The following is a 23454-nucleotide window of genomic DNA, read 5'->3' as shown; positions in this document are numbered from 1 at the left end:
ACCTACACATTAGGCCCCAATACATGCTTATTGAATGCTAAGTGGGGAAAAAAGTTACCAGTTACAAATTACAGTAGCATTAGAAGAGGCTTAAAAATATATTGTTTCTATAATTCCCAAGAGGTAATGCTATATCTTTGAAGAAACGGACCATCAGAAAGAGTTTTCCAGTCACGTTAGAGACTTCTTCAATTTTCTAAGAGGCCATCTGAAGGCTGCTTATGGGCAAAGAATACAGAAGCAATCGCTGACTGAAATGCCCAAACTGAAAATATACATTTCAATCAAATGCAAATCAAGGATAAAAGAACTAGAATTGAGTGAATTTTTATCTTCATTATAGTAAAATTTTCAATCATTGTGGAATTCACTTAATGTAGCTATTATAGATGTTTTAGGAGCTCTGCAGGGGAGGGGAATGTAAGCTCTTTGTTAATAAGAAGATAACTAGCTCCCAGAAACAGTTTGTCTCTATGAGAAGTAAATCAATTCTGGCTGTTCTCCTAGTGATTCTGTGCAGTATCAAATGAAATATAAAATGAGTAGGAGAGACACTCAGATGTCCTCACACTGCTAGAGGGAGCCTCTGAAGCCAAACTGCAGTCAGCTCCTACCTGGACACAGCTGAGCCTTGTTAGGTCTCCGGATTTTTTTTTGTTCTTAGTTAAGAAAACCTTTACTTATTTTAAAGCCTGCCATTACAAAATTACCAAATTACAAAAAGAAAACTCAGGATCATTGAGACTTAGAACAACTGAAATCTGAAGTATCCAAATGGCAGGCAAGAGTAAGTCCGCAGTTATCTTTCAAGGTATGGCTCGTGGCTCTGCTTCCAAATATTCATTCTGAATATTTGTATGTCAAGTTAAAAAAAATCCTTTAAATGAGGTTGGAACATTGATTGCTAGAGTGAATGAATATTTAAAGGTTCCATTTGTGGTATTAATGTTGTACTAAAGGATGTTTCCATTTCTCTTTAATATTAAAATTAACCTTTTCATTTAGTAAAGTATTCACCATTGCAAAAACAGAGAAAGAGGAAATATATTCTATATTGCATCAACTACCTTTCTAGGCTGTAATAATTTTTTATTATTCTCTTTTACTTGTAGCATAGTTCTCTATGTTTATAATTTCCAGACTAACATAGACTAGAACTGGCATGTTAAATAAAAATGACCAAGCAATCTAAACACAATACCTCACAATTATGCCCATAGAACATAGAGAATTTCATATCTGAAATGCCCTTTAAAAGTTATTTATAGTATCCTCACCCAAATCTGTAACCTCATATGCTTGGATGTTATCTTACTCATTAATTTTATCTCCAAACCATGATCAGGGATAGATGAAATTCTAGGTAACAAATGGAATTTCAATAGCCAACTGTGGATTTCAGGATTTATCTATCCTTAAGTTGTCAGATTTTCTCATCATAGCTTCAGCTGGATAAGCTGTAACCCACCAAATCTTTTTATTTGTAATATTTTACTGAAGTTTTGTTTGTCCTTGTCTACAAGTTCTCCTTAAATCTAAGAGCCATTCCTGGATGGCATCACTCCCTTTGGCAAATGTTCACTCTGTTCTTTAGTTTTGATTCAAGACTTATTATTCACCACTTATCTGCGCTTGCCATCTATTAGGCCAAGTACTTAATGATTCAAGTTCTTTATCTGATTGAATTGCTCCTTGCTGTTTGCAATGTCTGCCAATTAAATATCACCTGCAAATTTAGAAAATTGCTCCTACAGCCATTCACTAAGTCATTTGCATCTACATAATTTATTTCCCTTCACAGATCTCTCTTTATCCTTTTCCTTCATTAGTGTTAAAATCCTTCCTTATCAACAACAAATATTTTTGGCCATGTTTTCCTCTTGTACTTATATACAAACAGGTTGTATGATCTCCCACATCTATGTTTTAGCTTCATCCTATATGCATATCCAGTGGATTAATTTTGAACACTCACCATTCAGACGTGCAAACATGTATTCTTATGACCACATGTATTTTTTTTAACTTCCTGCCTGTGTACAGCTGACATACTCTGGGAAACTCAATCTGTCTATTATCACTTGTTTAATCTCACGTAAGAATGAAAATCTTAGCCACTGTCCAATTTAAAGTCTCTATAAGGGCTTCCCTTCTTTTTACGTATTTTACTCTGTTCCCCTTTTCAAAGCTATCTCCTCATTTCACAAGGCCTGCAAGCATTTATCACTGGGCAGTCACTGGCAGGTGTGTTGTAGCGGGGAGGTTCTTCTTCGGTGGGCAAAGTTTTCTTGGCTCATACATATATTTTCAAGGCTGGTTTGCAGTAATGAAAATATGTAAGACTCTTTTGTGTGATCATGGAACATTTTTGATGGCTTTCAGGCACCCAGCTGAGAACGCTTCTTCATTCACAAGCATTGCTCCTCATAACAGGACCTTCTCCTGATCCCAGTGGGTGGTGGGCTCTCCCTGCACAAGGAGGCCATTTCCTCTGGGCTTTGTCCTTGCCAGCTCTTCCTCCTTCTCTAGACCATGGGAATCTTAGGTGTTCTTGCCACCCTAAGTTTGACTACCTAGGAAATGGTGGGTCAGAATGGTGGGAATTGTGCCTCCCTGCAGCATGTTCTGCTGGCATAGAGAGATAGGCTCGACTTTATGGGAAGAATGCCTGATCCTTCCCAATTGCCCCTGGCATGCCCCTCTCCAGTGTGAGTGGAAAAGGGGGCAACTCATCACATTCTCAGGTTCTCTGAACTCTCTTCCCAAAGTTAACCCTCTCCTCCCTCTAGTTTTTAAATTATTTCCCCTCGCAGCAAAAATAATTAACACCTGTTCTCCTTACCCATGCTCAGGTGGAACAATTTAGGACCTTAAATAATCATTCTGTGCATGATCTTCCTATTAATCCAACATTCCCAATGAAGTTTTTATAATGGAAGTGATGGAAATACCTATGTTTCCTAAACTTTTAGAAATTCTCAACATTATTCACTTGGGTTCCAGACGCTCACTGACTAATTGTTCCTAGACAATTCCATGAGAATGTTCCTCAGGTACCACAAAATCAAAATGCCTATAGCCAAATTCTGTGTCTCTGTTGCCCTTTTCCAATCTGCTTTTCCTTCTGCATCCCCTATTTTTGTTGTGGAGTGTCCATCTGCTCATTTTCCTCTGCTAAATTTCTCACCAAGTCTCAACCCTTCCTTCTTTTCTCCTCCAAGTTATCAATTTCTATTATTATGCCATAGAATGTGGAAGTCAGTGTGGCGATTCCTCAGGGATCTAGAACTAGAAATACCATTTGACCCAGCCATCACATTACTGGGTATATACCCAAAGGATTGTAAATCATGCTGCTATAAAGACACATGCACACATATGTTTATAGCGGCACTATTCACAATAGCAAAGACTTGGAACCAACCCAAATGTCCAACAAGGATAGACTGGATTAAGAAAATGTGGCACATATACACCATGGAATACTATGCAGCCATAAAAAATGATGAGTTCATGTCCTTTGTAGGGACACCGATGAAACTGGAAACCATCATTCTCAGCAAACTATCACAAGGACAAAAAACCAAACACCACATATTCTCTCACTCATAGGTGGGAATTGAACAATGAGAACACATGGACACGGGAAGGGGAACATCACACTCCGGGGACTGTTGTGGGGTGGGGGATGGGGGGAGGGATAGCATTAGGAGATATACCTAATGCTAAATGACAAGTTAATGGGTGCAGCACACCAACATGGCACATGTATACATATGTAACAAACCTGCACATTGTGCACATGTACCCTAAAACTTAAACTATAATAACAAAATAAAAAAAGAATATTAACTTTCCTCAGACTCATTCTTTTTGTTAGTCTCCTATTACTGTTGTTTTAATTTAGACATTCCATTATTCCTCCCTAGATTGTTGAAAAAGCCATTTGTTTTTTTCTCTTCCTCACTCCAATGCATTCTCAGGCCTACCTCAGCTATCTTTCTTAAACGTAAGTTAGATCACATTTTTCTCTTTTGTAAAACTCTTTTATAATTTGTACTGGCTAAATGATAAAGTGCAAACTATTTATCAAGGCAAACATGCTTTTATAATTATCCCTATTGTTGCCTCTTATACTCCTACTCATCTGAAGACCTAGCTTAAATTTCTCCTCTTCTGTGAAATCTTTTCAACTCCCCAGGCAGAAGCTGCCATTCGGCCCCTGGGTTGCCATGGCACCCTGTATGTATTACCCTATGGCATTTTTCACACTGTGTTTTAATTATTTATCTACACATTTGTTTTTCGTGTGCACTTAGAGATCTTTGAAGGCCGAGGAACAGTATCTTCCACTCCTTTGTATCTATGATGCCAGGCACAGTGCCCAGAATACAACATGCATTCAAAAACATGTGCAGATAAATGGATGAATTTAGGGCATTCTGCTGTGTGCTTGGCATACAAAGTAAACATAACCTTAGTCTTCTGGTTTCCAAAACAGGGACTATGCAAAAAGAAGGTCTCTCTCTCCCCCCATCTCTCTTGTTCTCTCTTCCTGAGATTGTATATATGCCCATTTATAGACATAGATGTAGATATATATAGATAGATGTGTAATATTACACAACGGTAATTTGAAAAGAAGTGGAATAGGTGTTCTCAGATTACTAAGAGATGGGAGTAGTTTGAAAGCCTTATGGGACAAAGTGCAAGTTTAGCTAGGGTTGAGAAATGAAGTGAGTACGGGCAGTCTAGGCAGATTAAAGCTGAATGTCACCTAAATGGAGTGTGACTAAATGCAAGAGGGAAGTGAGATACAGACTGTAGAGTATATTGCAGGCCTTTCTAAAAGTTTTAATTTTTTATGGAAAGAAGACACAGGTGTTTGAGAAAGAAGTGTGAATTTCGAGAAGTTTAGAAATGCAAATCTTTTACATCACACCCCAAATCTTTCTCTATGTAATCTTATGTTTTGTCTTCTACTCATACTCTGTCTGAACTCCTATCTGAACCTTCTTCAAATATGCAGGTTTAAAAAAAACAGCTCTGAACTGTTTGAGTATTGTTTTTCTCACTGACATGTAACTGGGTTTATTTAAATGCTTTGCAGACAAAACTTATATTAAAACTCTGTTTTTCTCTGGAAACTGGTAAAGGAGTTAAGCACTTGGATGCTGGAGCCAAACTTCCTAAATTTGAATAATTAATTCTCTACAACTTGGCTATGTGACTATGGGCAAGTTACTTCACCTCTCTCTGTTTCATCATCTACAACACTGAGATAATAGTAGTACTCATCATTGTGAGTACTGAGAGGTAATAAATACATAGTATGTGAGACTGTGTCAGGAATAAGTAAGCTCTATATCAGTGCTAGTATAGTTGTTATTTGGTCAGTTTCAAGCTATGCTTTTAAATTCCTTGTGGGTTTTGTGTTAATTGCAGTGTTGTCAAATCTATTATTGATGACACGTATGTCATCAAATTCTGGTGATGTTCTACTTTATTATGAAATACAACATATAAAATAATTCCAAGCATATATAACACATTTACATTATTTTGTAAAATAAAATATATATCAATCATATTTCATAAACTTAACTTTCTAAAAAATTATTAACTGCCCTTCTCCATTGCAATATATTTGCTTTCGGATTTATACTGCCTACTAGTTTCTCCTTCTGAAACTCTAAGTTCATATCTTTTACATCTATGCAGTGGGGTCTTAGTATTTTCTTGTTGATTTTTACTTCATGTAGCAGTGAAGCGGTGACACAAACAAGTCACCATTACACTTTTACAAATATTTTCTAGCATTTTGTTTGTAATTTAATTTAGTTCATTATGATTTTGTATTACTGTCGATTTAAATTTTTGTGTACATGTAACTATTGATAGTTTCCTGTAACTTATTCTATTGTTTTTAAGCCCCTGAAGGATATCTTTTGTTTTTCCTGTTTGGTATCTACTTCCCCTTCCTCTGATAACAGCATCCCACTTTTCCTTGGGATTCACTACTCCCCGAGGCTTGCTCTAGGTGTCTTGCGTGTAGCTACCCCTACTCTCAGTGCTCCACCTGGGCAAGTGGTGTAGGCCTGGCATTGAGAGCACTGCCTCCTCTTGAACACAGTACTTCATAGTCAGAGCCAGTGAATGTTAAAACTGAGGCTCTGTATTGGAACTGCAGGTAAAAGAGAATCTATGTTTATATTGGGATAGATAAGAGGATGAAATCTAAGCCTAAGAGCTACTAAAAGTCACTTTACTGCCAAGAGAGGAGAGCCTGCCTGAGAACTGGAGCAACACACACACACAAAAATCACAGCTGAGAGATGGAGCAAGCAATACCAAAGCCTGATGAAAGGAGCCTGGATCTCATCCCTGAATAGGCCAGTTTTGTGAGAATTAAATTATCTTTTCACTTCAATTGGATTGTCATTTGCAACCAAAGACACCTAATTAATTTAGCTTTGAATACATGGGCAGGTTATTTTTAAGACAGAGAATACCTTTTTTAAGAAATGGGGAAGGAGCAAAGAATTTTAAAGAGACTGAAAATAAAAGAGAAGTAGGGATAAAGAAAGGTAGAGGGGCAATTTAAACTTCATCTATATGCAGACTGGCCTCAAATGCATGTGTCCATTCCATATCCTTACCCGAACTCCAGACTCATATATCAGATTACTTATTTCATTTTCCATTTGGATAGCTCCAAAGAGGTATATCCATAGTTGTTAAGAGAATGGAATCAAACAATTTAAGCTAATATCCTGGTTCTTCCACTTATTAGCTATGTGAGCTTGAGCAAGGTATTTAAATTCTCTAAGCCTTGATGTCTTAAATCTACATAATGGGCATATTAACTATCTATTTCATCAAATTAGTATGAGCATGTAAGGAGTCAATACCTGTAAAGCTTTAGAATAGCATGTGGGTATTATTACTGATTTCTAAAATAGTAGTTTTGATTCCACTTTCTGCAACTCCTGGCCAAATATTTCCTTCATTCGTTTCTCCTATGCCAATAAACGGTACCATTCTCAATTAACTTGAAGTAAAGTGAGAGTAGCTGAATATAACAAGCTGTTTAATTAATGGACAAAATATTTAAAATAATAGGAACAAAAGCTCAAAGTGTAGTCTTTCAACAAAGATAAAAACATTTTATATAAAGTCCAAATTTAGTAGGCTATAGTAGGTTAATTGATTTTATTAGAGAGCAATGAGATCCCATTGAATGGTTATTAATTAGGGGAGTGTTATTACCTAATGTTTGCCATGTGGCCACCATTCATTCTTTTATGTACAAATATTTTGTAGATATTGAGGCTTCAGTAGTAAACCAAATATATGAAATCTCTGACCAAGTTCAGCTTACATTTTACCAGAGGAAGACAAATGAACAAGTCAGTACATAATAAAATAATTGTAAGTGTTATAAAAAACAATAAAACAGAATAAGAGAGATAGGTAGTACAAAGGATGGAAGTTGTTCTTTTGAAGAGGGTGGCAATGGCAGTCCTCTCTAATAAGCTTTAAGCAAATGCCTAAAAAAAAATGAGGTGGACAGAGAAATATCATTTTAGGCAGATAGGAGAGACAGAAATTGAAAAGGCCAAGTTCAATGAGTATAAGGAAGTACAAGGGGTACCATAAGCTTGGAGCATGGTGACAGAGGGAGAGATAAAGAGATCACAAAGGGAATTGATTGGGCAGATTATGTAGACAATTTTAAGGACAGTTTTTACTCTGAGTGGGATGGAAACCCATCAAAAGTCTTCCAGCAGGAAAATGACTGGATCACACAGGCTGCTGTGTTAAAATATATTGAAGGCAGTCAAGAGTAGAAAGGGAGAGTAATTGGACCTCTACAGCTACAATCCAGAGAAGAGATAATCGTGGCTAGGAACAAGATAGTGAGTGGAGCTGGGGAAAATGGAAATAAAGGCTGTTTTGTTTTTGTTTTCTGCTGCTGTGGCTGAAAAGACAAAATTAAAAAGGGATGAGTTTAGAAGAGATTGTTGGCTTTGGTCTTTTTAAAAATTTTTTTATATATTTTTATTATACTTTAAGTTCTAGGGTACATGTGCACAATGTGCAGGTTTGTTACATATGTATACATGTGCCATGTTGGTGTGCTGCAACCATTAACTCGACATTTACATTAGGTATATCTCCTTAGGGACATGGATGAAGCTGGAAACCATTATTCTCGGCTTTGGTCTTTCTCTCACTTCCCCACAGCAAATCCTATCAGTCTACCTTCCAAATATGTGTTGGATCTGTTACATTTTTAAAACACAGAACCTGAGGAAGTTTTACCAATCTATCCGAGTCAACAAATACAACAAGATCTATTTGTTTTTCCTGCAACCATTCTTGAATTCATTTTCTTGGTTCATCTTCACAATAGCTTCATTCCACTGATGTGGACATTGTGACTCAGAGAGGATTCAAAACTCTTTTAGGCTCACATGGGTATTAAATGTGTCAACAGTATCCATAACTAATGCCTTTGATGTCGCTAAAGATGAGAGAATCATGGAAGGATTTTGAGGCTGAATATCAAGAACACAAGGGACTTACACTAGATTCTCACAGCTTTTGCAGTAAACCATAGAGTTTAACAACTGAACATGAGGAGGGTGTAAAAAATGAAGGGACTAGAAATTGAGGCTTGAAAAGTGTGGAAAATGTTTGGAATGGTCATGTGGGATTTAAATAAAAGGTCAATACCTAATGAATTAAAGGACACTGGAAAATCAGTGAAAGCTCTATTGACATTAGCTACTAGGGTATTGAAATGAACTCCATCAGCCAAGTGTCATGACTAGCTACATCAATAACCCAGTGTGCAGGATCCTAGACAATAGGAGTAGGGATGAGCACAGGAGGCATAGAAAAAGAGCAAGAGCTTGAGCATGGCTTGGGCAAAAAATATACTTGTTTTGAGCTGACATGGCGTGGGAATTCTCTTCCATCATTTTCACTATTTATTAGAGGCCATGGAATTTTGCCTTTCTTAGATACTCAAGGAACCCGTTTTTTGTTATTTATTAATGAGACTCTATTCATGCTATCTCCATTCTTGTTTTGTTTTATGTTGTCAATTACATGTGCTTTCGGAGGTCTTATCACCTCCACCAGACAAACCTCACAATAGCATCTTCTTCTCCTTCTCTGAAAACTTTGAGACCTGGCTAAATGTTTCTCTTCAAACAAAAACCGACTAACCTCCTAATAGATTTCAGAATCAATGTAGATATTCCTTACAACAATCATTTTGGGCCATGATTCAGATAGATTCTATTTTCTAAAGCAGTTTTAGGTTTTCAGAAAAATTGAGCAGGAAGTGTGAATAATTTACCCTATTATTACTATGTTGCATTGGTGAGGTACATTTGTTACAGTTAATGAAACTTACAATCATTATTGGAGACGGATCTCACTCTGTCATCCAGGCTAGAGTGCGGTGGTGCTATCACAGCTCACTGCAGCTTCAAACTCTTGAGCTAAAGGGATCCTCCCATCTCAGCCTCCTCAACAGCTCGGACTAGAGCCATGCACCACCATGTCTAGCTAATTTTTTTTAATGTTTATTTTTTTAGGGGTGGAGGTCTCTCTGTATTGCTCAGATTGGTCTCAAACTCCTGGCCTCAAGGGATCCTCCCATCTTGGCCTCCCAAAGTGTTGGGATTACAGGCATGAGCCACCTTGCCTGGCCAACGAACCAATATCAATACATGATTATTAACTAGGGTGTACAGTTTACATTAGAGTTCATTCTTTCTATGGGTTTTGACAAGTGTATAATGTCAGCAGTGTATCCATCATTACAGTATCATCCAAAATAGTTTTATTGCCCTGAAAATCCCCTATGCTTCATCTATTCATCCCTCCCTCCCTCACTCCATTTGGAGCTATTTTAAACTCATTTCTTTTGTTTTCTCTAACACTCTGCCATGAACCTCAAGGTCAAATTGTAGAACTTTCGTATTTCAGTCTCTGGGTATGTCTTTCTAACCTACTCTTTCATTTCTTCACTCATACTTCACCTGTTTTTCAACTTCATTTGATCTTCTAATTAACATTTCCAAAATTTTATCCAAGTTTATGTCTCTGATCATGGCTATGCTTCCTTAATCATTTTAGCTCTTCTTTCATCTCATTTAATTCCCTTACCAAGTTTATACACCATGTCTCAACCTTGATATGAACGTTTTCATCTCTGCTCCTAGACTTGGGCACTCAATCTTAGCTGAAGAAAGTCACACTGTTGTGTAAACTAGCAGCAATAAAAAAGTGTCAGTTTCATATAAACCTCCACTCAGTCTTTAGTGCCACTGATCTATTCTTTTATCTGTTCTGATTTAGCAGTCACTTTCCCTTTCCTCAATGTCTATTTCAATCTTCACCACTCTCCTGTAGACTGTTACATAATACATGTCCCCATCACTGTCAACATACTTAATCTCCAATTTTTATCAAGAAATTTGAAGGAATAAGAAAGTATCTTTGTCAATTTTCCATTCTCTTGCCTATCTATTATTAACATACACATTCTCATCATATTATATTCAGTATCAAAGTAACATCTTTACCTCATCAAAATCAATTTTCAGTTTAATCATTTTTGATGGAGTCGAATCTGTTCCAGGATATTTATCCTTCACATATTAACCGACTTTCTTATATTACATTTTCCTTCTTTCTTTTTCTTCCTTAGCTTATAATTTTACTCAAGTCTCTCTTTTAACTTAAAAACAAACAAAAACTCTACCAAAACCAATGACCCTTCCAATTATTATCTCTTTCTTCCCCTCTCCATCTAAAATTTCTGAAAAAATAATACATATGCATGTCATTTTCACCTTTTCACATCCAAGTTTTTCCATCATCTTTTGCAGTCTGGCTTTTTCTCCCACTATGCTACCAAAAGAGTTCTGGCTTGGGTAACCAACAACTCCCAAATGGCCAATCTAGTGAACATTTGGCAGTTCTTATCATCAACATCTCAAATAGTTCTGACATTGCTAGTCATAGCTTATTTTTTGAAACTTTCTTATTTTTTTCATAAATTCTTCTTCTTTTGTCAATTCTCAAGTGACAGCTTTCTCTGTGTTTCATCCTAAGATTAGCCCAGTGATCCTCTTACTCCATGTGTTCTTTTTGGCAATCTGATGTACTTTCATGATTTCAACTACCACCCACAGGTTGCTGACTCCCAAATGTATGGCACCTCCTATGGCACTTTCACAGTGAGCTTCAGAATGCTACATATCCAACTCACCCTATTCTAAACTGTCCTCCTCCTCTAAATCTTTTCCAGCAATCTCTGTCCCAGTTAGTTACACAACCACCCTTTTATGTATTTGTACTATGAACCGATTAATTTTTCCAGACTTCTCCCTTCTCCTCACTTTAGCCAATAAATTCTGTTTATCCTACCTCCTTTTTATCTCTGATTTCCTGTCTTTCATTCTATTCACAACATTAGTATGGTAGGATAGATTCTCATCACTTTTTGCTTGGAGAGCTGCAAAATTCTCATAAATTTTGGTCTGCTTTCCATGCTGTTTCTAACCTTTCTACCTTTATTTCTACTCTTGTGTCTGTCAGTAGACGTCCTTCACTTTCTGCCAATCCCTCTTTACCTAGATAATTACTACCTGTTATTTTGTCATCAGGCTATATTTCTCCTCCTTCAGGAAATTTACCTTTACTCTACCTTCCTTGTTGCTTTCTTAGTGCTTCTCTATCATTGCACCTAGTGCATTGTATTATAAGTGTCTAGTTTAACCTCTGTGTTTCTCATTAAGACAAGATCTCTTCAAGGGCAAGAACCATGTCTTATTTATCTTTTTATCTCCAGTGCCTAGCACAGTGCATAGCACATAGAGACCATCAACAAAATATTTTCATGATCAATGTCTATGTCTTATTCACACTTGCATCCCTCCATAGCACTTTGACCATGGCATGTGATTAACACATGTTAAGTGGCGTATGTTTTGAAATATTTATAGGCAGGCCGCAGTGGCTCATGCCAGTAATTCTAGCAGTTTAGAAGGCTGAGGCGGGCAGACCACCGGAGGTCAGGAGTTCAGGACCATCCTGGCCAACATGGCGAAACCCCGTCTCTACTAAAAATACAAAAATTAGCCGGGTGTGGTGGTGGGTGCGTGTAATCACAGCTACTTGGGAGGCTGAGGCAGGAGAATCGTTTGAACCCAGGAGGCGGAGGTTGCAGCAAGCCGAGATTGCGCCACTGAACTCCAGCCTGGGCAACAGGGTGGGACTCCATCTCTAAATAAATAAAATAAAATAAAATAAAATAATAAAATAAAATATTTATAAAGACTCCCGGTAAATATATGCTTTCTATTGTTAATGCATTGATGAACTAAAATACCCATCATAGAAATTTATTTACCTAGTAAAACTAAAGAATTGCCAAACTTCGTGTCAAACATAAAAATTAGGAAAGCTGTGTAGTCCCAAGCAGCTGATTTACTCTGTTTAGTCTTGGGAGCATTTTATTTCTCAGAAAATGACATTACTGGCATTATAATTACTAAATAGTATCTTATTATACTCCAATATTATATGTCTACTTTCAAAAACATTCTTTACTCTCATGACACCATGTGGGTGGGCACAGTGACAAGAAAAGCCTAGTGTTATACTAGAAGTTTAGAAATTGAGAGATAGGACTCTCAATGGTGCTATATTTTAACATGGAAACATCACTATTAATACTTACATGCTAAGTATAGTACTTTATCCTAATTTTACAGATTTATAATTTAGTCCACTTATTCCTCCTTTTTTTCCATTTTCCTGGGTTCTGGCTTTATTCCATTGTTGGATCTATTTTCCTTGGGGAGTAAAATTCTTGTCATACAATTTAGCATTTGATAATCAGTTAGCATGAAGAGATTTAATTTCCAGGTGGTGGAAACGCTCAGGTAAAATTAGGCTGAAGGAACAGATTATTTTTAAATCCAAAACTATCAGTCATGTTCTTTATATAAAATAAATCTTCCATTGTAATAACCATCAAGCTTTTTTCTTCATATAAACACCAAAGGAATTTTTTAAGTATGTATCTCTCTACATTTATAATTGACATATTAATTTTGCAATCATTTAGAAAATTGTAAAGGGCGCAATTTGCAGACAGTACTGATCATTACCTATTTTCTCTTAAACCCATACATACCATTTTCTACTCTGCTATATACTGTGAGCCTTATAGGGATGGGAATCTGCAAACCAGATTTCCCAGGCTCCTTTGCCATCTGGCTTCTCCATAATTTCCACCCGAGGGAAACCACTGAAGATATCAGACAGAAAAAGAAAGAGAAGAGCCTTCTGCTTTAAATGCTTATTTCAGTGGCTGCAGCAGCAGTGGCAGTAGGCGATTCTTGATCCCAGCAGCTAGGGCACGGGCAGCAACTTTTTGGCAATTCCAGGTCTGATCAAGGGGCATATGTCTGGCAGATACAATCAACTGACACATCAGTAACACTTGATATCTGTGTTTTACTCTTTTCTTTTTGCTTTTCCAATGTCCTACTCTGTTCATCCTTTGCTCTTTGATTTCTTCTAGCACCTTTGTGATCAACCCACAATATTAAATTCTCCTCTTTTAAACATTTTAGGAATGGTTTTCATTTTCCTGAGTGGGCGTCGGCACTGACATATGTATATTGTATTGTAAATATTGATAATTTAAAATAATATTGTCAAGTCACTTTTAAAAATATATCTGTTAGAATCTAAATATCATAGTGATTTGACCTCATGCTTTAATAGGCAGAATATTTATATCATTTTATTTTATGCTTGAACTATATTTATATTCCGCCCCACCCTCACACAATTGTAATTCAAATAAAATAGAAATGTGTGTTTGAAAGTCTTTTCTTGATCACCAAAGTATTTTTGCATCAAAAATATGCATACAAATTAAAATTACAATACTTTTTAAATAACCAGTGACTATAAAGTTTTAGGTATAAAATCTTTTTTTCTGAATTGAGTCATGATTCGATTAGTATACGATCTATGGATTCAGTGTCTATAAAAATGAAGTTTTACTACAAATGCAGCTTACAATGTTATGGATAGAGCCTTTTAAAAAAATAATTTAGATATCCATGGGTCAGTACTAATTATGGTTTAAATGAGGTAGAGTTTAGCATTAAGATTTAATTTCTGTATTTTTTTACTTTATAGAAATCTTTTCCAAACAAATTAATATATGAAAAAGGAAGTTTTTAGTTTCTATTTCAAAATGTCACTCAACACCTTGAAATTTTTCTGTGCTGAATATACTGGCTTGCCCTTGGAAAGTCTTCTAATACCCCTAAATACTCCACTTTAAAAGCTTCTGACTTGAAAGCCAGCCAAAGAAGAAACTATATCATCAAACATCCAACTGTATCTAATTCAGAGTTATCTTTGTTTTTAATTTTTTTGGTACTTCTATCCTAAACTTGATATACTTTTTATTTCTTATGTAAAGTTCTCTGTGGGCCTCTCTTCCCTTCTAAACTAGGAGAAAATAATTTCTCAGTTACATTAACTTACCCTTAAATATTTCTCCTGTACTAGGCAGAAGATATCTCTCATTTATCTGTTTCATATCTTTTGGCCAGATTTGTTTTCATAAATTTTAAGAACACATTAATTGCAGAAAATTATAAGAGTAGTGAGGCAGAGAAGGACTTGAGGAGACTTTACTATATTATTAGTTTTTAAATAGACTCCGTATGTACATCATATCAATCATTTTCTCTCTCTCTCTGACTGCATTTTCCTCTCTTAAAAGTATGTATGTACTGGACCACTGACTTCTGGTTTTAATGAGAAAGCTCTCTAACATGAGATCTAATCACTGTGGAATAATCATATGAATTCAGAGCTCACTTTCCAACATTTCTTCTTTGACTCTTCTTTAATGTGATGGTTTGTGCATAATCATTATGATATATATAATTGCACTATGTGAAACATTCTTTTAAGTTTGGTAGCCCCTTAGAAAGGCACACATGAGTTAATCCTGTTAATTTTAAAATTCTTACTGTCTTGTACAGAGATATTTAGTGGCAACATTTATTTAAAATATACTTAGATTCACAAAAGTATGTATATTATCAGAAGGTATAATAACAATAATAAGCTTGCTTTTCTGGAGCTCCATCATAACATTTTTATGCCATTTCAACAGTGTAATTTTGCTTTATAGGGGTAAATACACCTCATAAAGTTTGAATATGATGAATTTTCTTGGAAAGCTAAATTATTTTATGGTATTTTATTAAAGTATCATTATGTAATTGAATTAACATTTGTAATCGTTAAAAATTATAACTTACATCTCTACTGATAACAGTCAGAATACAGTTAAGGGAATGTTGTGTACCTTTAACTTGATAGTCATTTTCTAATGTTGACTGCTCTTTCCTTCTTGAAATGTTATTTTCTGTTGGCATTCATGACAACCCATTTTCTCAATTTTCTTTTAATCTCTCTATCTACTCCAACTAAGTCTTTCTTGTAGGTTTCTTCTCCTCCACCTGCTTAATAGTTTTCCTGAAGCCTAGTCAGAGTGACTAAATATCCGCTTGAACAAAATAAAAACCTAGTTCCAATGAATAATTTTATATTTTTTCTGTCTAAAAATCATGTCAGCTTCTTTAAGCCTCAATTTTTTATTTGCAAAAGGACTCCCTCTAAACTATAAATTATCATACAATAATGACATGCTCTTACATGCAAATAATACAGTGAAATTGATTGTTTATGAAGAACATTCTATTTCTTGTGTATGATTGCTATAAGATAAACTTATATTTTCAAAACATAGTATTTGGAAGTGATCTTACCATTAACATACTTGGACTCCTCATTTTTATAGGTGAAAAAGTAAGTCTCCAAAATTAAACTAACTAGTGTAAGCACATAAAACAAATTAAAAACAACATCAACATACTAATTTGAATGCTTTTTATGTTTAATTTGCATCTAGCAAGTGTAGTTTATTAGCATAATAACTCATTAAGGATTTTAACCACTATCTATATAGAATAAATTTGTATAATGCCTTTTCTTTACACTAATTTTAACATAATTGCTAATCTGGGTTCAGATCAGGAAACAGCCCTTAGAAAGATAAAGGTAGAACACTGAATTTGTGACTTTTAAAAGAATAGAAGATGAAGGGGCACGGTTTTAATAAGAAGGAAGAAGACTGACGATTGCCCATTTTCTATTAAAAATAACGATATTAATGCTTTGCAATAAAATTCTATATGTAACTTATGTATTAAATAGACCAAATTCATTAGGATTTTATAGAATATAGAAATAGCTTTATTATTTTCCCTACCACTGCCTTAAGAAACCTTTTATTTCTACTCTTCTCCATTCCTTACAAACAATTTAGGTTAGATCCTTTAGCCTTCTGAGTACTTTAAAGCATTTGAGAAATTATTCCAATTCTAGCAATGATGTACTAGCTTTTATTGGACTAGCCCTATCAGAATAAAAATTAAAAATTCAGGATCAAATTGAAAAAAATATATAGAAAAGACTGGAGAGCAACCCAAAGCAGGCAGAAACTGCAGGGTACCCTTGAAAATAATAACTGCACGGGGTAGAGCTCTCCTTTATTAGGCTTAGTCATTGAGGACCCACTTCAGTTCAGTGAGGATGGGGTGGACAGAGCTCAAGTAGAAAGTCAGTCTTATTAACTAACTTGTCAGAGGATGGAGTTTGAATCAGCTAGGGTTGCCAGAAATTGAAAAGGGAAACACAAGAAGGAGGATGCCACAGAGGAGTAAGCCCCAAAATCTGTGTATAAACTTTCTAAAATCCTTAGCTGACCCCTAAACTGCACATATATGGGAGAGATCCTAGGAAAATTAGCAAAGAGTAATGGCTAGAAGGCTAAACGTGCGAAAGAGGGGATTACAACTGTTGCCTATGACAGGGAAGATACAGATTGAATTTTGAGTTCCTTTAAGTCAGAAGGGCTTGAGGAGAACCACAGGCTTTCCCCAGAAACTCCAGAAGGCTATATCTTAGAAATATGTGGACTACAAAAACCAAGGGATTTGCCCTAGGGACTAAGATTACATCAAATAGACCTGCCTTAACAATGTTTAAAGCTAAATCTCCACAAATTCAAGAGAACAGATAGTGATGTAACTATCCACTGAAGCAAAAATCAATCCTTTTCAGAATATACAATTTAAGAGACATAATCCCAAGTCTTAACAATGTATCAACCACAAAGTCCAATATATAATCAAATGTAACCAGAAATGTGAGGAACCAGGAAAATGCAATGTATTCTGAGATGATAAGATGTTGAAATTTTAGCAAACAAGGACTTTAAAGAAGCCATTATAAATGTGATCATGAACTTTTAAGAAAAGAAAGTCATAACTGATAAAAAGATAGGAAATCTCAGCAGAAAAATAAAAATTATTTCAAAAAATTGAAATTCTGGAAAGAAAAAATAAGCAATCTAGAATGAAAAAGCTACTGAAAGGACTTAACAAAAATTTGAAGGTGGCAGAATATCAGTAAACTTGAAGGCAGATCAAGGCAAATTGTCAAATCTGAAGGTCAGGGAGTAAAAATATCTTAATAAAACAAGCAAGGCCTCAGTGACTTAGGAGACAACATTAAGTGATCTAACTTGAATATTCTCTGAGCCTCAAATCAAGAAGAGAAAGGAAAGAAGGTAAAAAAAATTGAAGAAATAATTCTCTATATTTACTAAATGTAACCTATCCCAGAAGTTCAGTGAACTCTCAGCACAATAAATGCAAAGAAAATCATATCTAGAACATCATAATTAAATTTCTAAACACCAAAAAATGAAGAGAAAGTTTTAAAATGGCCACTAACACATACAAAAATATATTACATATAAAGAATCAGTATACACATGATGGCTAATTTCTCATCAGAAATAATACATGGCAAAACTGATAGAATCACAACTTTAAAATGATGAACATTAAAAAACCCTGTAAATTCAGAGTTTGATATCCAGTAAGAATATAATTTTTAAATGAGGGTTAAAAAAAGACATTTCAAGGTAAACAAAAGTTGAGAGTATATGCTACCTACGTAGCCCTGCACTTCAAGACACTCTAAAGAAAGTTCTTCAGGTTGAAGGTAAATTATACCAAATGGGAGCTCAAATATATGTAAGGAATAAAGAGCCCCAGACATGGTAGATAAGTGATTATATCCCAGCAACTGTCTTTTTTTTCTTTCTGTACCTTTAAAAGACAATAAATATTTAAATAAAAAACTATGATATTTGGTATGAGGTTAATAAAATATAAATATGTGACCACAATATCAAAAAGGAGTAAGTACAAATAAAATTATATTGCTGAAAATTTATTACTTTTTATGTGAAGTAGTACAATATTAACTTAAGATAGAATGTAGTAAGTTAAGAAGGCATATTATGACCTTTAGACTAACCACGAACAAAAATACAAAGGGAGACAACTAAAAAGGCAGTAAGAGCAATAAAATCAAATACTGAAATATATTTAATTAGCCCCAAGAAAAACAGGAAAAGAAGCAACAGAGAAAAAAATAGTATACATATAAACCAAACAGTAAGTTATAAACCTAAACCCAACTATTCAATAATTTATCAGAAAAATGTAATAATTATAAATGTCTATGTGCCTAATAACAGAGCCTCAAAAAACTGAAGCAGATTCTGACAGGAGTAAAGAAAGACATAGAGGTTTTAAACACCTTTCTGAGAATTGAAAGAACAAAGAAAAATATATACATATGTACATACCTATCTTGATTCGATTACAGAATGAAATGATTAGTTTCTAAGCAGTGAATGTTATAATTTTTTCCAATAACATCACATTTTTAAAAAGAAAACAATAGACCATCCTGGCTAACATGGTGAAACCCCGTCTCTACTAAAAATACAAAAAAATTAGCCGGGCGTGGGGGCGGGCGCCTGTAGTCGAGCTACTCGGGAGGCTGAGGCAGGAGAATGGCGTGAACCTAGGAGGCGGAGCTTGCAGTGAGCCGAGATCCAGCCACTGCACTCCAGCCTGGAGGACAGAGTGAGACTCTGTCTCAAAAAAAAAAAAAAAAAAAAAAAAGAAAGAAAAAAAATAGTACAAATTGCATGTGTAACTTACATTGTGATTTCATCACGTATCATATACTCTTTCTGTTTTTGGGGTATAAGTTGAGCAAAGAAAAGGTCTTCTTCTAAACCCTTTTCTATTACAGGATATATTTTAACATTTAGGTTTATTTTGTCAACTACTTTTCTTTCCACAAAGTTCATAAAATAGTATTGAGTGAGACTTTTGTACTCAGTTCCACCACCTAATGCTTAACCAACCTAAATACATCGCACTTATTTTACATGAAATCAGCCTCAAGGTGTTACTGTTGAACCTTTAGGTATGAGACAAATAATTGAACCTTTAAGTATGAGACAAATAAATAAATTAATTCTTACCTTAAAGACAAGTTCTCCTACCAAGCCATTCCATGTCCCATCTTCTTGTGGGCTTCCATATTTGTGATCCGGTGCTACGTAAATTTCGTAGTTAAAACCCAGGTAGTTAGATAAGGCATCCAAAACATCAATGGAGAAGCCCTGGTATTTCTTCGGCTTACCCAAGACATTTTCAGAGACCATCACAAAAGGTTCTTCCTACATGGAAATAAGAGAAATTTCTGACGTCAGTCTATAGTGCTCCCTAAAAGCAAAGATTAATTCTTTAAAGAGTTTTGATTAAATCTAAAAATTGCTTTATACTTTGAAAGAATCAACTCAGGAATATAACTTATGCATTATTAATGCATCATACTATTTAACAATGCTTAATCATTCAATTTCTTATCATCTCCCTTTTAATTATTACCATATCAAAAATTAGATAAAAGTAACTAAAAAACTTAGGGCCAATGAATTTATTTTCCCTGTCCTCGGAGGACCAATTTGAGACTCCTTAATAATAAAACATTCAACAAACTATAAATTTATCATATCTATTCTCAGGAATTTATTGTTTTTAAACCATGTAAATTACATCCAATAAAATTTTAACAGCTATAATCTACATAAAACTATCCGAAAAGGTGAAAAAATTCTATGAACATATAATTTAGCTGAAATTAATAATATCGCATTTACTGGGAGTTATTCACTAAGTAATTTTGTGACTTTGATATAAACACACATTTCATTGGAAAAATAGCTTCTTTATGACTGATATGAGAAATTCACTTACCTTTTCAATAAACTGTCTAATTTAGTAAATTTAGCAAATTGGTTTCTGCTTCCACCTCTTTCATCTTTTCCCATTTTTGTCTTTTTAAAGCTAACAAATAGGCCCCTTTCACTTTTGAGAACACCTGGTGTTAAGAAAGCTCGATTGATTTGAAACATGCTGGCAGACTACAGAAAATTAGATAATCTATTCCTTAATTTTCTACATTTGTTCAGAAATCTTTCAGCAACAGTAATATTTACAGATAACCAACCATTCATGGTGTATGTAGTCCATCCAGCCCTCTGGGCAGGCTAAAATGTCTCCTTGTATATAGGCCAGAATACCCAAAGTTTTTTTTTTTTTTTTGAATAATTTTTCGTCAGAGATTCACAAAATAGCCTTCATAATGCTTTCATTTTGGCTTTCATTCAAAGACACTGTAAGTAGCTTATAAAATCACTGCACCTGTTATAGGAATATTGTCAACTATAATATACAATTTTCTCCCTAAAAATTGCTATGAGATAAATTTTGTAATTGTTCAGGATCAAAGAGCTTCATTTGCCTCAGTAGTGCCTTTTTCAAAATGATAAAAAACAATGTAACCAATTATTGAGGTATTTCTTTTCATTTTGGATATTCAGAAAATCAGTACTAAGTTTGATGTTCATCTATAACTATGTTGATATTGTGGTATTTGTAACATTTCTTTAATCTTGGTTATCTAAGGTACTTACATTTTCTAATTTTGAAAACATATTTTAGTTTCACTGTTTATGTTATCTTAGAGCAAAATGAACTAGTAAATGGACAGTTAATAGAGTAGCTTACTGCTAGTTGTCCTCCAGAGGAGTTCTCTTCTTCTCTAATTATATTTTTTTATATTTTACCACTATGGAGAATAAAGACAATCTGTAGTCCTACTTCAGGCAAAGTGGCTTGCTTCATGGCCATGTGACTAATTCTAGCCAACGTGATGTAAACAGGGTGGATTGTGCAACATTTCTTATTCTTTCTGCTACCTGAAAACTAGAAAGAACATACAATGGCTGGTGCTCTGGTAACTATCTGGGACTACACACAGCAGAGAAAGGAGAGAAGTCTATGTCCCTGATGCCGAAAATGCTGTACAACACTTGGGCCAACTCGCCAAGGCTCTAGAATGTAAGAAAGAAAGAAAGAAAGAAAGAAAGAAAGAAAGAAAGAAAGAAAGAAAGAAAGAAAGAAAGAAAGAAAGAAAGAAAGAAAGAAAGAAAGAAAGAAAGAAAGAAAGAAAGAAGGAAGGAAGGAAGGAAGGAAGGAAGGAAGGAAGGAAGGAAGGAAGGAAGGAAGGAAGGAAGGAAGGAAGGAAGGAAGGAAGGAAGGAAGAAAGAAAGAAACAAAGAAAGAAAGAAAGAAAGAAAGAAAGAAAGAAATATCCCAGCACTTTGGGAGACCAAAGTGGGCGGATCACGAGGTCAGGAGATCGAGACCATCCTGGCTAACATGGTGAAAGCCCGTCTCTACTAAAAATACAAAAAAGTAGCTGGGTGTGGTGGCAGGCGCTTGTAGTCCCAGCTACTCGGGAGGCTGCAGCTGGAGAATGGTGTGAACCTGGGAGGCAGAGCTTGCAGTGAGTCGAGATCACACCACTGCATTCCAGCCTGGGCAACAGAGTGAGACTGTCTCAAAAACATAAATAAATAAATAAATAAATAAATAAATAAATAAATAAATAAGTAAAAAAAATAAATAAATTTCCATATTTTTGTTAAGGTACCGATTTTTTTCCTATTATAGTAATAATTCATGTTAATGAATATTGAAGATCATTAGATCAGTAGATGAGAGGTTTTCAGAATGAATCAGATTTCTAATAATACTGACTTGTTTAAATGACATCATAATACAAGTGAAAAGTGAACAAGCAAACCTTTAATATTATTGGTAAAATACAACACATCTTGATATTCCAAATATTCATATATTTAAAGTACATAATAAAACTTTAGACAATTGGCAGAATTTGCGACATCTCATTTGGTTGTTTGGACAACTTATAGAGCTAGCCAATGATTACGCCTTGTACAAATACACTAAAGTTGGTCCTGAGGTGATTAGAATCAGAATGGATTAAAGGAATTCCAAAATAAAGATCAAATTCACAGACCATGTAAATAAGATCATAAAGTTCTATAATTAATATAGCCTTTAATGCTTGTATTGTGATATATGATGGCAGCAGAAGCATGTACTGATTTCCTTATATGCAACTCATTCATTTCTAGATTTTGAACATCTATCAATCAGCAAATTAATTGTAAGAGGATTCATGGAAGATATTATTTGACTGGCTATTCTACCAATATTTGGAAGTCATATGCATTCTCTATTTTTCAGGACCTTCAAAACCAAAAAAATCGGCTATGTTTATCAGTAATTTATTCACCAGAAAGTTGAATAACACTCTTCGATATGATACTTAAAAAATTATGAATTTAATTATTGCATAGGTAAATGATAGATGTGGCAAAAATACTGTCCCAATATATATGTTGCTAAAAACTATTAATTCTTTTTCATTTTTAACTCATAACTATCTAGACCAATTATTTAGTGTACTAAATGGTTATATTTTCTTCCTATGTTAAATTTCTTTCTTGAAATGACTTTAATTCTACCTTTTAAGTAAATCTCTAGGCAAACAGATCCCTTGCACAAGTCTGCTGTCAAAATCTGTTCCTAGCAATGTCAAATATAACTGGTTAAAGATACAGAATAGAAATGGCTATATTAAGGGGACTTTCAAAATGAATTATTGATGAATATACCTTTTAAATTTTATGCCCTAAATAAACTTTCACTGCATCCTATCATTCTTCATCTGGATCAATGTTTTTAAAGCTTTATTTTTAAGCTCTATTACGGATTTGGACCATTACTCATAAATTCTAGCTCAGACTAGTACTCTATGAGTACAACCAGCCAATATATTGGACAGGTAAACATAGCAAAAGAAATTTGGTTGAAGCTTTGGGAACTATAATAGAAAAGATACTTGTTCCTTCTCTGCAGTAATACTTAGCTTGTTTTGATCACTTTTATCTATGTACCTATCTCTAAAATTTATTCAGTCATTGATTTATCCATTTAACATTCACTGAGCAGCTAG

At 34.7% G+C, this 23454-nt stretch overlaps 1 protein-coding gene across 1 annotated transcript in view; it reads right to left on the bottom strand.

Annotated features, from left to right (window-relative positions):
* Positions 1-23454, bottom strand: part of GRID2 (glutamate ionotropic receptor delta type subunit 2) — a 1455891-nt gene that overhangs the window by 313920 nt on the left and 1118517 nt on the right. Inside the window, exon 10 of the mRNA XM_031010484.3 lies at positions 19544-19741. Within this exon, the coding sequence (XP_030866344.1) occupies positions 19544-19741 (198 nt within the window). The remainder of the gene's footprint in view (positions 1-19543; positions 19742-23454) is intronic.

Source organism: Gorilla gorilla, chromosome 3 (assembly GCF_029281585.2).
Source record: "Gorilla gorilla gorilla isolate KB3781 chromosome 3, NHGRI_mGorGor1-v2.1_pri, whole genome shotgun sequence".
NCBI classification, from domain to species: domain Eukaryota; kingdom Metazoa; phylum Chordata; class Mammalia; order Primates; family Hominidae; genus Gorilla; species Gorilla gorilla.
The sequence above is the reverse complement of the archived record's forward strand: the minus strand, read 5'-3'. Positions and strand labels throughout refer to the sequence as shown.